The 14,074-nt window shown below is 35.6% G+C and overlaps 1 protein-coding gene across 1 annotated transcript; it reads right to left on the bottom strand.

Annotated features, from left to right (window-relative positions):
* Positions 1-336: 336 nt before the first annotated feature.
* On the bottom strand, positions 337-3,175 carry LOC148791917 (uncharacterized). The gene is made up of 6 exons (XM_088888327.1): positions 3,024-3,175; positions 2,579-2,933; positions 2,172-2,503; positions 1,820-1,994; positions 1,317-1,544; positions 337-948 (listed from the first exon to the last, which is right to left on the bottom strand). The coding sequence occupies exons 1-6, from the start codon at positions 3,173-3,175 to the stop codon at positions 337-339; spliced, it is 1,854 nt and encodes a 617-aa protein (XP_088744453.1).
* Between the last annotated feature and the right edge of the window lie 10,899 nt (positions 3,176-14,074).

Raw genomic sequence — 14,074 nt, 5'->3', positions numbered from 1 at the left:
CAAAAAGAGTTGTTTAAGTGCAGGAAAGTCCCCAACAACCAGCTTGCCATTTCTGCGCAGCTACCCATTACACCAAGTATAACCAGGGTGGTTATTGGGTTGCTGCTGAATATCATCAATCAGTTTTTGGAGTACTGGATCATTAGCCCAAGCCTGTTGTAATTTGGAATACAAATCAGTATCAATGGTATCCAAAGCCATCAAAAGAAGTTCAGAATTGGGCAGTCGAGAAAGAGCATCCGCAACTTTGTTTTCTTTGCCCTTTTTATATTGTATCTCAAGGTCATACCCCATTAGTTTAGCCATAATATCCTGCTGGGCAGGAGTAGAAATTTTCTACTCCAAAAGATATTTAATACTCTTTTGATCTATTTTAATAATGAAATGTCGATTGCGCAGATAAGTGCTCCATTTCTGAATTGCAAACAAGATAGCCATAAGCTCTCTTTCATACACAGATTTCCTTTGATGCAGAGGACTTAGTGTGCGACTAATGTAAGCAATAGGGTGGTGATCTTGCATCAGAACAGCACCAATTCCCACCCCTGATGCATCCGTCTCAATGACAAAAGGTTTATTGAAGTCTAGGAGGGCTAATACAGGAGCAAAACACAGGGCCTCTTTCAGTTTATAAAAGGCCTGTTGTGCTTCAACACTCCATACAAACTGATCTCTTTTTAGTAAATCAGTGAGGGGCTTAGCTATAAGACGATAATGCTGCACAAAACGCCTGTAGTATCTTGATAAACCCAAGAACCCTCTTAACTGTTTAAGTATTGTGGGAGATGGCCAATTACGCACAACAACTACTTTGCTAGGATCTATAGAAACACCTTTGGCAGAAATGAAGTGACTGAGATACTCCACTTGTGAAGCAGCAAAGGAACACTTGCTTTTTTTGATATAAAGAGAATTAGTGTGAAGTCTCTGGAAGACTAACTCCAAGTGCTGAAGATGAGCTTGCAAACTTCAACTATAGACAAGGATATCATCAAAGAAAACTAATACAAACTTCCTGAGATAAGGTTTGAAAATGTGATTCATCAAATTTTGAAATGAAGAGGGAGCATTAGTGGCATCACTAAGAATTCATAATGGCCATCATGAGTCTTAAAAGTTGTCTTATATACATCATTCTTGTGCATACACAATTGGTGGTAACCAGATCTGAGGTCCAACTTCGTAAAGAGACTTGCACCTCCCAACTCATCCAACAAATCATCTAAAAGAGGAATTGAAAATTTATCTTTAACAGTTTTGCTATTAAGCTCCCTGTAATCTATACAAAGCCTTCATGTACCATCTTTCTTCCCTACCAATACAAACGGTGATGCATATGGATTAACACTTGCTTGTATAATTCCCTTATCAAGCATTTCATTCACTAGTTTCTCTATAATAGTTTTCTGCAATGAAGGGTATCTATATGGCCTTTTATTGACAGGTAAAGCCTCAGGTTCCATAGGTATTCGATGATCAAACCCTTCCCTATAAGGAGGTAACTCCACAAGTTCATCAAACAAAGAAGCATACTTGTTCAACAGCTGTAAATGGAAAATAGAGAAGATGTTACCATATCAGAATTGTCTCCTGGTGGACATAATTGGAGCAGTGCTAATTGGCCTCCTTGTAACAATGACTTAGACAATTGTTTACCATCGGCATGCTTCAGTTTGTTGGCAGTTGCACCTCTAAGCGCATGTTTCTTGCCCTCTACTTTAAATTCCATCTTCTGTTGTTGAAAATCCCAGACTATAGGCCCCAATGTGGACATCTAGTGAATTCCCAATACCACATCACAAAATCCTAGAGGCAATACCATACAATCTATAGTGAAGGTAGTACTCTGAATCTGCCATGAGAATTTCTTGCAAATGGCTATAACAAAGACCTTATTTCCATCAGCTACAGATACTGCCATAGGTTTGATTGCTTCCACCTTACATCCTAGTTTCTTCACAACTTGTTCATCTACAAAGTTGTGAGTACTCCCACTGTCAATCAAAATCTGCAAGGGTCGTTTATTATAATAACCAGTAATCCTCATAGTTTGAAAGTGAGAATTCCCAGTTATAGCATTGACAGAAATACAAGGGCTAATTGCCTCATCTCCACTGCATTCCTCGACATTAAAATCTTCTTCCTCTTCTTAATTCAACTCAACCACATACAGATGTGCTTTCTTGTGTTTTAATTGATGGCCGGGAGTAAATGGCTCATCACAGAACATACACAATCCTCTAGCCCTTCTCTCTGTCATCTCAGCTGCTGTATAGACCTTGGGTGGTTTATCAAGAATAGGCATGTTCTGACTCTTGCTAGGTAAAGGCACTGATGGGTTCACAAGATTCTGTTTGGATGGCAGAGCCATTGAAGGAGTAGCAGGGCGCAACTGTGACTGCCCATAAGCAGATGGCTTTGAGAAGCCATTTTTGTTGTGGGAGTATTTTGAATGTTTATAATTCTGCGTAGATTCGAAAAGCTTCGCAAGATTCGCTGCGTGCTGCACTGTTATGGGGAGGAACATCCTTACATGCATTTGAGTCTCATACTCCAATCATGTAACAAAACAACAAACCTTATACTCCTCAGTTAAATCTACTCTGGTCAAGATGTTTTCGAACTGATCCATATAATCCATGACAGAACCCGTCTGCTTAAGAGACATCAACTCCGACATAGGATCGTCGAGCGCAGGTCCAAAACGATCTGCAATAGCCTTAGCATAGTCTTCCCAATTCATCGGCTCCATTGTTAGCCTTGATTTTATCAAAGCATGATGCCACTGAAGAGTTTTTCCCTCTAAATGGATCGCAGCCAGTTTAACTTTAACTGTCGGTGATGTGTTGTCGAGAGAGAAAAATTGATCACACTTGTATAGCCAGCCCTTCACATTTTCTCCAATAAACTTTGGAAAATCAACCTTCGTCAATCTAGTCGAAAAGGAAGAATCAGTGGAATGGTCGTCTGCATGGTTGCTTCTTGGACATCCTCTACCAGAATTCTCCATTGACTGTTCTTACCTATCCCGCAATTGTTGATTAGCCAAGGCTGCGAACATATCCCGCAACTGAGCGATGGTCTGCTCCAACTTGGCATTAGATTCCTTCATCTTCTTCATCAAAGACTCCTCCACCTCACGAATAGAAGTTTGTTGTTTGGTTGAGTCTTCCATGGCCAAGGTTCATTCAGGCTCTGACACCAATGATGCAGCTCAGGATAGAAACTATCGAGAGTCGTAGTCTGCTTCACAGGTATGGCTATGGAAGAAAGCCACACGAGTAACCTACAGAGATCAAGGAAGATAACAGAGAAATATAGAGAGAGAGTAATGAAAGAATTGTGATCGTGTATATCCCCTTCCGTTTGTGCACAATCCTTTTATATACACTCCTATACATCATTAACAGACTAACCGCTTGTAACTACCAAGAACAAGTATTGACAAAATAACAAAATTAACGAACTCCAACTAACTCCCTAACACTAACAACTCAGCAAGCTCGGTAATTGCACTACATCATCTTCTTCTTCCCTTTCAGTCTTCTTCTTCCACATCTTCTTCTCTCTCATTTCCTATCCCTTCTAACCGAGACCGAGACTGCCAATGTCACCCAAACTAGTTTCTATATATCATAGTCATTGCCACCTTCTCTCCCTCCTTCCTCTTCTTTTTCCCCCTCTATTCTTACTCTGGGCTGGGGTTAGGGTTTTGCATAGCTTGACACTTTGTCAATGCATGCTATCTAGTTTTCAAACCAAAATCTCACATTTAGCACCTTACTTCCGTTTCTTATTCGTGCTCAACCAGAAATGCAATTGAAGATCAAATCATTCTCTGAATCATGTTATAGAATTAGAACTCAAACACCTAAAAAGAGACCCTTCTGTCTTTCATACTCAACCCCCACTCATCAATGTCTCTACTCCCACTTCAACACCCCTTCTCTTGATATTTGATTGTTGTCGCAAATCTCCAACACAATCAATAAAGAAAACACCCTCTTAATTCAACTAGAATTGCAATCCTTGGGCACAAGAATCTCAAAGTAACGACAATTTCCAATATTTATTCCAAAGCATAGTTCCTTGTTCACTTGCTAAAGGCAGATTATAAAACCACTTCAGCTGTGTCTAAGGCCAATAGTAGATTTTGTAGCCATCAAAACCATATAAAAAACCAAATTTTGATCTAAAATTGGGATTTCAAACACTATCACTGGCTCCAAGTTGGGAAACAAAAATGAAGAAACATCAAATTCATTGTAGGTTTTGATGTCTTCAAAGCAGAAACAACAAGTGTTTTCAAAAAGCAATCAACTTGGTTTAGAAGTAGACCATGAATCCACTATCGGTAATGGTAGAAGCAATTGTTTTTTGTTAATGTGAAGATCCTTCAAAACTATCTAGAAAAGAAACCCGATTTTGATCAGGTTCTAGGTAGATGTGGTTTTACTTTTGCTCTCTTACCCATCACCAAACCCCTCAAAATGACTTCAATAAACTAGAGTTTGGTCAACTCTTACACTCCTAGGTAGATCAAGATGCCATATTATTAAATGGGTTTTTCATGAAAATGCTGCAAAAGAAGATAATTGGATGGAACTGTGGAGTTCAAAGAGTGTAAATAGTTTGAAATTGTGATTCCTCTCTTAGCTTGAAACAGCCCATATCTTCCCGACCACGAGCAAAGGCAAAGTGAATGCACCATGAGAACCTATGGCTGATTGTTTTGTATGGAACCGGATGTGAGATTCCAGTCTGGAAACCCCCCTTCCTCTTCTATCTTCCTTTTGTAATTTTCTTAATGCAATTAATATTATCCATGATTTATAAATGTGGATATATTTTCAAACCTAAAGCATGACATCAACAATTTTTGTAAGGTTCCTAATTTTGTCTACAGATTAACGGGAGGGATCAATGAGTAAAATTTACCCCAAGATGTCAAGGGAGGATTTTGCAGAGGTCAAAGTTCATGGGAGGTTATTAAAGCAACTGCTAGAAACTATAGTGGAGGTTTAAGCATTATTTTGGGTAAATTATAGACACCACCCTCTGCTTAGGGGGTTGTGACACTTATCCCCCTGCACATTTATTTTTCGATAAAAGGGTGAAAAACAATTAAACAAGACGAGGGAGGGATCTCCCAGACAAATAAGAAAAGAAATAAAACAAAGATCCCAAGGGAATTCCTGAAGCATCAACTCACTACGTAGATGACCCTTCCCAACTAACTAATATGCTAGCAATGTTCTTGCATTATCACCAATGAGCCACCCTCGATGAAACTAGTGGATCTCAAGGACCACGCCCACATTTCTGCAACTATTATCAAACTAGTGGGAAATCTGCAAATTTGTTTTCATTTTTTTCAATGACCCCCTCAAAGGTCTTTTTTAATTTTAATTCTTTGGTTTATTATGCACTAGAGCTCCAAGTTATTTTTCTTAATTTGTTGGCTCTAAGAATTCCTGCCACTCTTCTTATTAATTTATGTAATCTCATGGGAAAGCTTTTCAAGAAAATCATTGTGGATTTTTGGAAGTTGGGTTTTTGCCCAAAAGCTTTTGTATAATCATCAAATGTCTGCAAACCAAATAAGGGGAATTTTTTGCCCATTTTGCAAAATTTTAATTCCAGAGCTCACCCTTGGACCTATAGATAGCCCATCTACCTGCCTTGCTAGTGCTTCACAACATAAAACAAAACATGTATGGAGACAATAAATCACTTTTCATGTATTTGAAAGCGTGGGCATTTTTTCAATAAACGCTGCCACATAGGCGCCACTTCAGCATTTTCCCTCTCATGCTCTTCCGTTTGGGGGAGTTATTTTTTAAAGCTTCTCCCAACGGTTAGGCGCTTTTTCACTATTATGCTGATGTGGTGCCTAGTGGCACCTAGTTGTCATAAATGGTTGCAATTATTACCTTTCTTGGTTTTGCAAGCAAATAAAATACAAATGTTGAATGGAAAAATGCCCATGGTTCCAAAAGGATTGAAGCTATCCGCAAGTGACCCATTTATCAAAACTTGCTAATTAACCATGGTTACGCACTGCATGATCCAATTTGTTCATTTATCGTGAAGGCCAAAGTTTTTTAGTAATTTAGAATTATTTCCAATAATCCAATTCTAGCTTGTTATAAGATTTTTTCCATGTCATTCTTGTAATTAGTCTAGTTTTTCCCCTTTTTTTCATAAAGAATGGAAGATTTCATGAACTATTAACCTTTGTAAGAGATTTTTCTCCTCGGAACAAAAGGCAAACTGGTAAGGGGATATCAATTTTGGTTAAAAACGGTTTTAATCTATTGACAAGTATTTTCTCATTTAATTTAGGGAAAATTCCCAATTAGTACCATGTACTTTGGGCCTAGTGCCACTTTGGTCCCCGAACTTTAAAATGCGACAATTCAGTACCCAAACTTTTGAAACGTGACAATCCGGTACCTACCGTTAACTAGTTGTTAACCAACCATTAAGTGGCATTTGTAAATGACACATGTGCCCTTCAAGTGTCACTTAATTTTGTTTATCAACCATCTAAACGTTGTCAAAAAATTAACAGTCTCAAATCCTTGCCTCTTCCATTCAAGAAAGTTGGGGTCACATTTGAGTGGACATTCTGGTGACCCCAACTTTCTTGAATAGAAGAGGCAAGAATTTGGGGCTGTTAATCTTTTGTCAATGTTTGGATGTTTGATAAAGAAAATTAGATGACACTCGAAGGGCAATTGTGTCTTTTTCAAATGCCACTTAACGGTTGGTTAATAGTAAGTTAACAACAGGTATTGGATTGTCACGCTCTGAAAGTTCAAGTACTGAATTGTTGCATTTTAAAGTTTAGGGACCAAAGTGACACTAGGCCCAAAGTATAGGGTACCAATCGGGAATTTTCCCTTTAATTTATAAGTGACATTACATAAACTGATAGGACTATATTGGTCAATTGTCTCCAAGCTTTTTATTTTCAAGATGAAAGTTATAAAAGTTTTATTTAAACTTGATGTCATTCTTTCTAAGTGAAAAAAAATTCTTTAATCGCATTTTTCCAAATGTTCCAATATTTTTTTATAAAAGCCTGCATTTAAACCATCGAAGGGTTAATAACATCAAAAAATCTCTCCAATGCACTCATTCCTTCTTTTGTGTACCTTGCTTTGAAAGTCTGAGGCCTTGTTTGGTGTGTCTTTCTGCACAGTCTTTTAGTCGTTTACAAGTCAAGCAAACCGCACCGCGGTCTTTTTCCATTTGGTTCGTAACAGATCTTAACGCCAAAAGTCAGTGCGTCAAAAAGACGCAAGAAGCCCATTCTGGAATGATTTTGGGAAGCTTCAAATGGAGTTTTTTACGTCTTTCTCACTTTATTCTTGCATGGAAAGACACGGAAAGACGTGTGGTAGCCAAACTAGCTTCGGGCTACTCAGATCTTCAGGCAAAAGCTCAATGTGTCTTTTGACTATTCAAGCTACCAGAAGATCTTCCCAAAAAGACTTGCCAAGCAGCCCCTTAGTTAATGCTTCTTTAAATCAAGTCACGTTCAGGGGTGGGTTCGAACCGAACCGAGCCAAAATAGTACGAGGCTCGAGCTGGACTCACCAAGGTAGTTCAAGGCTCGAACTCGGCTCAAGTCAAAAACTCGTAAGCTCAAGCTCAGCTCGGCTCGGCTCGAGTCAAAAACTTGTAAACTCGAGCTCAACTTGAGAAAAAATGTTTTATGAAAATAAAAAAAAAACTATATATAAAAAATATTTTTTATTTGATATTTAAAAAAATTAATAATTATAATAATTAGTTATTATTATATATAAAAATTAAAATATAATATTTTTATTTTATATATTATTTTCTATAATTTTATATTATTATTATTATTATTATTATTATTATTATCATCATCATCATCATCATCATTATATGTATGTATGTATGTATGTATGTATGTATGTATGTATATATATATATATATACACTAGTAAACATGTACGTGCATTTGCACGTGACAGTATCTCTAAGACAAAACTATTTACAATTCAGGGACAGTTTTTTAACAGTTACAAGTGGGCAATTTCTCAACTGTTATAAGTGGATAGTTTTTGAACAGTTATAAGTGGACAGTTTCTTAACTGTTATAAGTGGGCAGTTTTTGGAGTGAAAGTAAAGGACATATACGCCCTTTTTTATGCCCGTTGTATGTTGCTTAGATAAGGGGTAAAAATGTCTAATGAAAAGTTTAGAAAATGGGGTTATTCGCTCTTTTATTAGTAGTATAGATATGTAGCTATTCGAGCTCAGCTCGCGAGCCTCACGAGCCGAGATATATTAGGCTCGAGCTCGCCTTGATATTAAACGAGCCTATAAATTGGGCTCGAGCTTGGCTCGAAGCTAGGTTGAAACCGAGCTGAGCCGAGCTCGAGTAGCTTGTGAAGAGCTTGGCTCGTGGCCACCCCTAGTCAAGTCGTTTATCCATTCATTGTTTGGGCCCGTGAAGTCACTAATATTATTTCTATTTCTCCTAACGATTGTAGTTGTGTGAAAATTTTTGTATTTTCGTCCCCACACCTCAGCCACATATTCTTCGAGTTTTGTGCCCAAAAAAAATATTTCTCCTGAATTCTATGTAGCCTTTTTGAAGAGCTTCTTCGGTGGCATTTGATAAATCTAAAATCTGAAATTTGAAAAGTTAAAAAGATATTAAAAGTGTCTAAAAATTGAAAAGAGACATAGATGCTTTTCGACTTTTAGAGGCTCTGAATAGAGAAGGCTGTTTATGTTGGATCAAACCTTTAGCATCTGCAATTCCCTGATTTTACTATTTTACCCCTAAAACAAACTATTTGGTAATTTTGAGTTTAATTTGTACTATTTCATAAAAAATAATTTATTAAATTCAAAATAATATTGAAATTTATGAATAAATTATAAAAATAAAAATAAAATAATTTATCAAAATAAAAATAAAATTGAAAATATATATAAGTTTATAAATTAAAATAAATTATTAAAAGTTAAAATAATAATGAAAATAGTAATAAAGTCCATGAAGCAATGAAAAAATATTTAATAATTAGAAAATTAATATCTTAAAACTATTAAAATATTTAATAATTTATAAATAATTAAAATAATTAATACAAATAAAAAATAATTTATTAAAATAAGAATAAAATTGGAAAGTACATATAGGAAGACAGGGGAGAGGGTGTTAACCACTATTGTTGAGAGTTGCAACGGTAGTGGCAGGAAGATAGGGGAGAGACCACAAGCGGCTCATCACAGAAGAAGTGCATATCAATTTCCCTCTTTCCTTTGCATGGTATATGAACTCGACTGCAAAGGTCAAAGTTGAAGTTGCCGTTGAAGGGATAATGTCGTAACCGATCTATGGTTCCTTCGCCATCATGTCACCAAGAGCAGCATTGACATTCCTGAACTTCCCAACTAAAATTTTAGGAGTGCAGATCAGACAGCAAAGTTACAGAGAACATCGAGGACGGATATGTGAGTTCCCTCCATGGGCGCCATGTGGATTTGCGAGTTCCCTTCGGACGGATCTGTAGATCTGTGAAGTAGAGCATGTAGAGAACGTTGGGGAAGAAGAAGAATAAGAGAGAGAGAGAGAGAGAGAGAGAGAGAGAGAGAGAGAGAGAGAAATAGAGAGAGAGAGGGAGAGGGAGAAGCTTACGCCGTTGGTTCGCCATCAAGTGGAGAAGAAGAAGAAGAGAGAGGGGGAGAGGGGGAGAGAGGGAGAGAGAGAAGAGTAGAGGGAGAAGCTTGCGCCGTTGGTTTGCCATCGAGTGGAGAATAAGAAGAAGAAGAAGAAGAGAGGGGGAGAGAGAGAAGGTCAGAGGGGGAATGAGGGGCATAACGAGTATGGGCATTTCTGTCTTTAAAAGTGGTCTAAAACACGCGTTTGAACACATTAAGTCACTGGTCCGCCTCTTATAAGTTTAAATCTGAAAATTCATTTCAAATCCATCCAAACATAGGTGGCATCTAAAAAGCAACATTTTCATACTTCAAAGGTCTAAAAAGTGTTGTCAAACGCCACCTTTGCTTTTTTTTCCTAAATGCATATTAGAATCTTTCTTTTTTGATTATCCAAAATTGTCTGTTTTTTGTTGAAATATATTTCCAAAAATGTCCTTATTTCACGTTCTTGCTAGCTTGCCCCCCCCCCCCTGCACTTTGTTTTGCAACAAAAACCCCCATATACTTTTGGAATCCAACACTTTGCCCGTGATCAGTTAACAAGGTTAGCAGTGAAGGGATGCTGAACTACCTATGGCTATGGGTACATACAAATATAGGCGTTTCCCCTTGTATATATTTTGACATTAGAAGCCTATTAGTGCAGATTGGGCCTGTTTCTTTTTGCCATGTTAACAGGCAGTATAATGTTTTAGCCCATCAAATGGCCCAATATGCTAAACGTAATTTAGTTTCAGACATCTGGTTGGATTATTTCTGGTTGCTTATATAATGCTTTTATTTAGCAAAAAAAAAAATACAAATATAGGTTCGGTTTGGAAGGAGTACAAATGCAAACATGTACAGTGCAAAACCTTACGTTTTGTATGTATTTACGCTGTACATATTTGTATTTATATTCCTTCCAAACTGAGCCATAACGATCAACTACTCGTACAAGGTATTGAAGATGAACCACTCATTCAGCTCATTCAGCAGCACTTTCACAAAGAGGATAAGTTACCAGCTTTGTTGATGGAAACTTGAGAGGGGGTGTTCTTTTTTTGGATTTTGAGAGGGGGGAAAGTTGGTCAATGGGATTTTGGTTCCCATTGACCAAGAATTTCATGTTCATTTTTCAGATTTATGTGGGGATCAGGGAAAGTTTATTTTCCTAGGTATCACTTACTCGTCTCCTAGGTGGGTAAATAACTTTCCCATCTAGGGGGAAAGTTGCTAACACTTGAATGGGACAAAAATGCCCCTTTTAATAATGGATTTTTATGACTAAAATGGTCATTACCTTATTTACATAGGAAATAAAAGAACATGGGTAAATAAACTTACCTGGGTAAGTGTTTCCGAGGAAAAAGTTACCCAGGTAATTGCATTTACCCAAGTAAGTAATTTAACAAAAAGCAAACGGGGCCTAAGTTAGAAGGGCAAAATGGTCTTAGAAAGTAAGATAAGAATAGTTTAGGGTTTTAAAAATGACAGTCAAATGGAAATATTCCATTTATTAAACCGAATGAACGGAAATGACGTGGACAAACTGGGTAAAGTGTATGCTGGAATCAGGGGGGTCTTTGTCCCAAAACAAAGTTGAAGTGGCCAAGTGTCAAGATCTCCTAAGTACAGGGTGGTCTGTAACTTTCTTTTCAAAGTTTTTTTTTTTTTTCACTGATATATGCTTGATTATTATGCCTTGAGTTCTTAACAGTTGCCATAGTTGGGGAGGTATGAGTTCAACCATTCAGAATATCTCCATGTTATGAGAGAGAGAGAGAGATTAAGGCTTTGTTTGGTTTCGAAGAAAAGAAAGGAAGAGCCTTCCTTTTTAGAACCACATATTAACATATTCCCTCCTTCCCAAGTTTCTCATAAGCAAGAAAATCAGTTTCTGTTCTTAGGTGACCAAACTTCTCCCCCACTCGTCTTCCCATGGAGGAACCTTTCCATGCTGATAGAGTAGACACTTCAGTGAAAATAGAATACCCTTTAGATTTCAAGAGTCCTTATAGACTTGTCTTACCCTATCCCATCCCGCCAAATATTCACAAATGCTGGTCCATAGTTTGCTCTTGACCCTTTCTTTTCCGGTTCATAACAATCCTATTACTAACAAGACTGAAAACCCATGTCTTTGGGCCTGAAATAAAGCCCAGCTCTGGCCCAAGTAAAAGACTGGACCACAGGACCAGACAGACAACCAGGATGAATGCGTGATGGGCTGGCAGCAAGTTATATATAAAGTCCAGTTTATTATCTTTTTAAGAAAAATATACAAGTGTACTATGAAAGAGTCAAACTAAATGGGCCTTCACATTCTTAGCCCATTTCCGTCAATCTATAGGCTAAGGCCTATGGGCAGCCACCTGGTCGAACAAGGTGGACTTGTCTTCTTTTGCCACCCTCTGTCATAAAATGTAATGGTCTAATGATGTCATATAATGGGTTCTTCATCTTTCTAGGCTTCAGACAGAAGGAATTCTCAATTCTCTCTCTCTCTATCTTTCTCTCTCTCTCATTTCACTAAACAAAAAACCATTACACCACACAGTCTTTTTCTACCAAGTTTCTTATCCGCTGAGGGATATTTTCCACAAAGATCCCATCAACTGGAAGGCCCTTCTGGACTAAAGAGTGAGCTACTGCATTTCTCGATCTATTCACAAAATAGAAGTCTGCCCTTAGTCTATACTTCTGTTCTTATCCTCAACAAAAAAATAAAGCATCCCCAACAACTGAGAGGTTTCCACCGGTCACAGCTTGAACTAAGTTCTTACAATCGCTTTCAATTGTGCAGTTTTCTATATCTATATCTATACTACTTAAAAAACACGAAAAGTCTCACTAATATTTTTGGAATTTTTTGAAAACAAAATTTGTCCTTCCATATTTAAATTTATAAATAAAAAATGAGGGTAAAAGGGTAATCAATTATTAATATTAAATGAGTTGAAAAAACACAATTATAAGATATTCAATCCATTCAATTTCCTCTCATTAAATCCAACACATAAGGTATTAATTTGCATTCACCTTCATTGAATCATATATTTAAGGCATCTTTATTTATTCTCATCATTAAATTCTATTAATTAAATCCATACATAATAAATTAATAATTCCAATAACATAAAAACATACATTTAAAATGTACCTAAAAAATAGTGTTTTCATCTAGGCAATGGAAAGAAATTAGACCATTTTGGGTCAAGTGGGCCAATCCATGTTCTCGCAATTAAATAATAAAATTCAAAAATAGATAAAATGCAAAAAAATATATAAAAATTAAAAAATTGGGAACATTTTTAACATCATATATTTAACATATTAAACAATAATAAGTATGATAAATAAGAAATGTTTTCATTAATTATGGAAATGGAATGAAAAATTTAAAACCAATTAGAAATAAAACTATTTTCCTATTCTCTCTCATTAAATCTCACATTAAGGTATATTCTCTCATTAAATCCACAAAATTAATTTTAATATTATAAAAATAAATATTTTGAAAAATAATTTGAAAATAAAACTATTTTCTTCCCTCCCAATGGTGGGTAAGCAATTCAAACATTTTGGATCAATTAGGTTAATATATAATGTCATATTTAATAAAAAAATAAAATATAATACAAAAAATAAAAAAAAATTGGGCATATCTCTAATATTGCATATTAATTATACTAAATAAAAATGCGTATGAAATGTAAAGTAATTTTATTAATGATGAAAATGGAATGCCAACATTAAAATCAACCCATAAATGAAATGATGTCATAGTCAAATAATAAAATTTTAAAAAATAGAAAATATAAATAATAACAAAAAATAGAAAATTTTGGACATATTCATAATAATAAATATTGGGTACATCTCTAATATTATACATTCATTATCAATGATGAAAATGTAATATAAAATTTAGTGTAAACCTAGAAATCAATTTATTTTCCTTTCTGGGTTGTGGGTTAGTGGTTTGGGTCAAATGGATTAACCGATGATATGATAGTTAAATAATAAATTTTTAAAAAATGAAAAAGTAAAAATAATCAAAAGAATATATAAAAAATTATATATTAATTATGTCAAACAAAAATTAAGTATAATAAGTAAAAATTATTTATATAATGTAGATAATATATAATTTAAAACAAATCCAAAAGTAAAGCTATTTTCTTATCTAAATGATGGGTCAATGATCCAACTTATCAAGAAACTAATGATGTCATAATTGAATAACAAATATGTAAAAAAGATAAAACACAAAATTCTATCACATTTGGGAACATTTATAATGTTATATATTCATCATAATAAATAAAAATAATTGCTAAAATAAAATTTATTTTTATTTATGGCAAAAATTAAT

This window comes from Nelumbo nucifera, chromosome 5 (assembly GCF_055504915.1).
Source record: "Nelumbo nucifera cultivar China Antique chromosome 5, China Antique-T2T, whole genome shotgun sequence".
Lineage (NCBI taxonomy): Eukaryota > Viridiplantae > Streptophyta > Magnoliopsida > Proteales > Nelumbonaceae > Nelumbo > Nelumbo nucifera.
This window is presented reverse-complemented; position numbering and strand designations above follow the sequence as displayed.

What these genes read in the sequence shown, in the direction of transcription:
- LOC148791917 (XM_088888327.1), bottom strand. Translation starts at nt 3,175, where the DNA reads ATGGAAGACTCAACCAAACAACAAACTTCTATTCGTGAGGTGGAGGAG. An exon ending in AATCAACAATTGCGGGATAG is followed by an intron (nt 2,934 to 3,023) that starts GTAAGAACAGTC and finishes CTTTTCGACTAG; the next exon opens with ATTGACGAAGGTTGATTTTC. An exon ending in AAACACAAGAAAGCACATCT is followed by an intron (nt 1,995 to 2,171) that starts GTATGTGGTTGA and finishes TTTGATTGACAG; the next exon opens with TGGGAGTACTCACAACTTTG.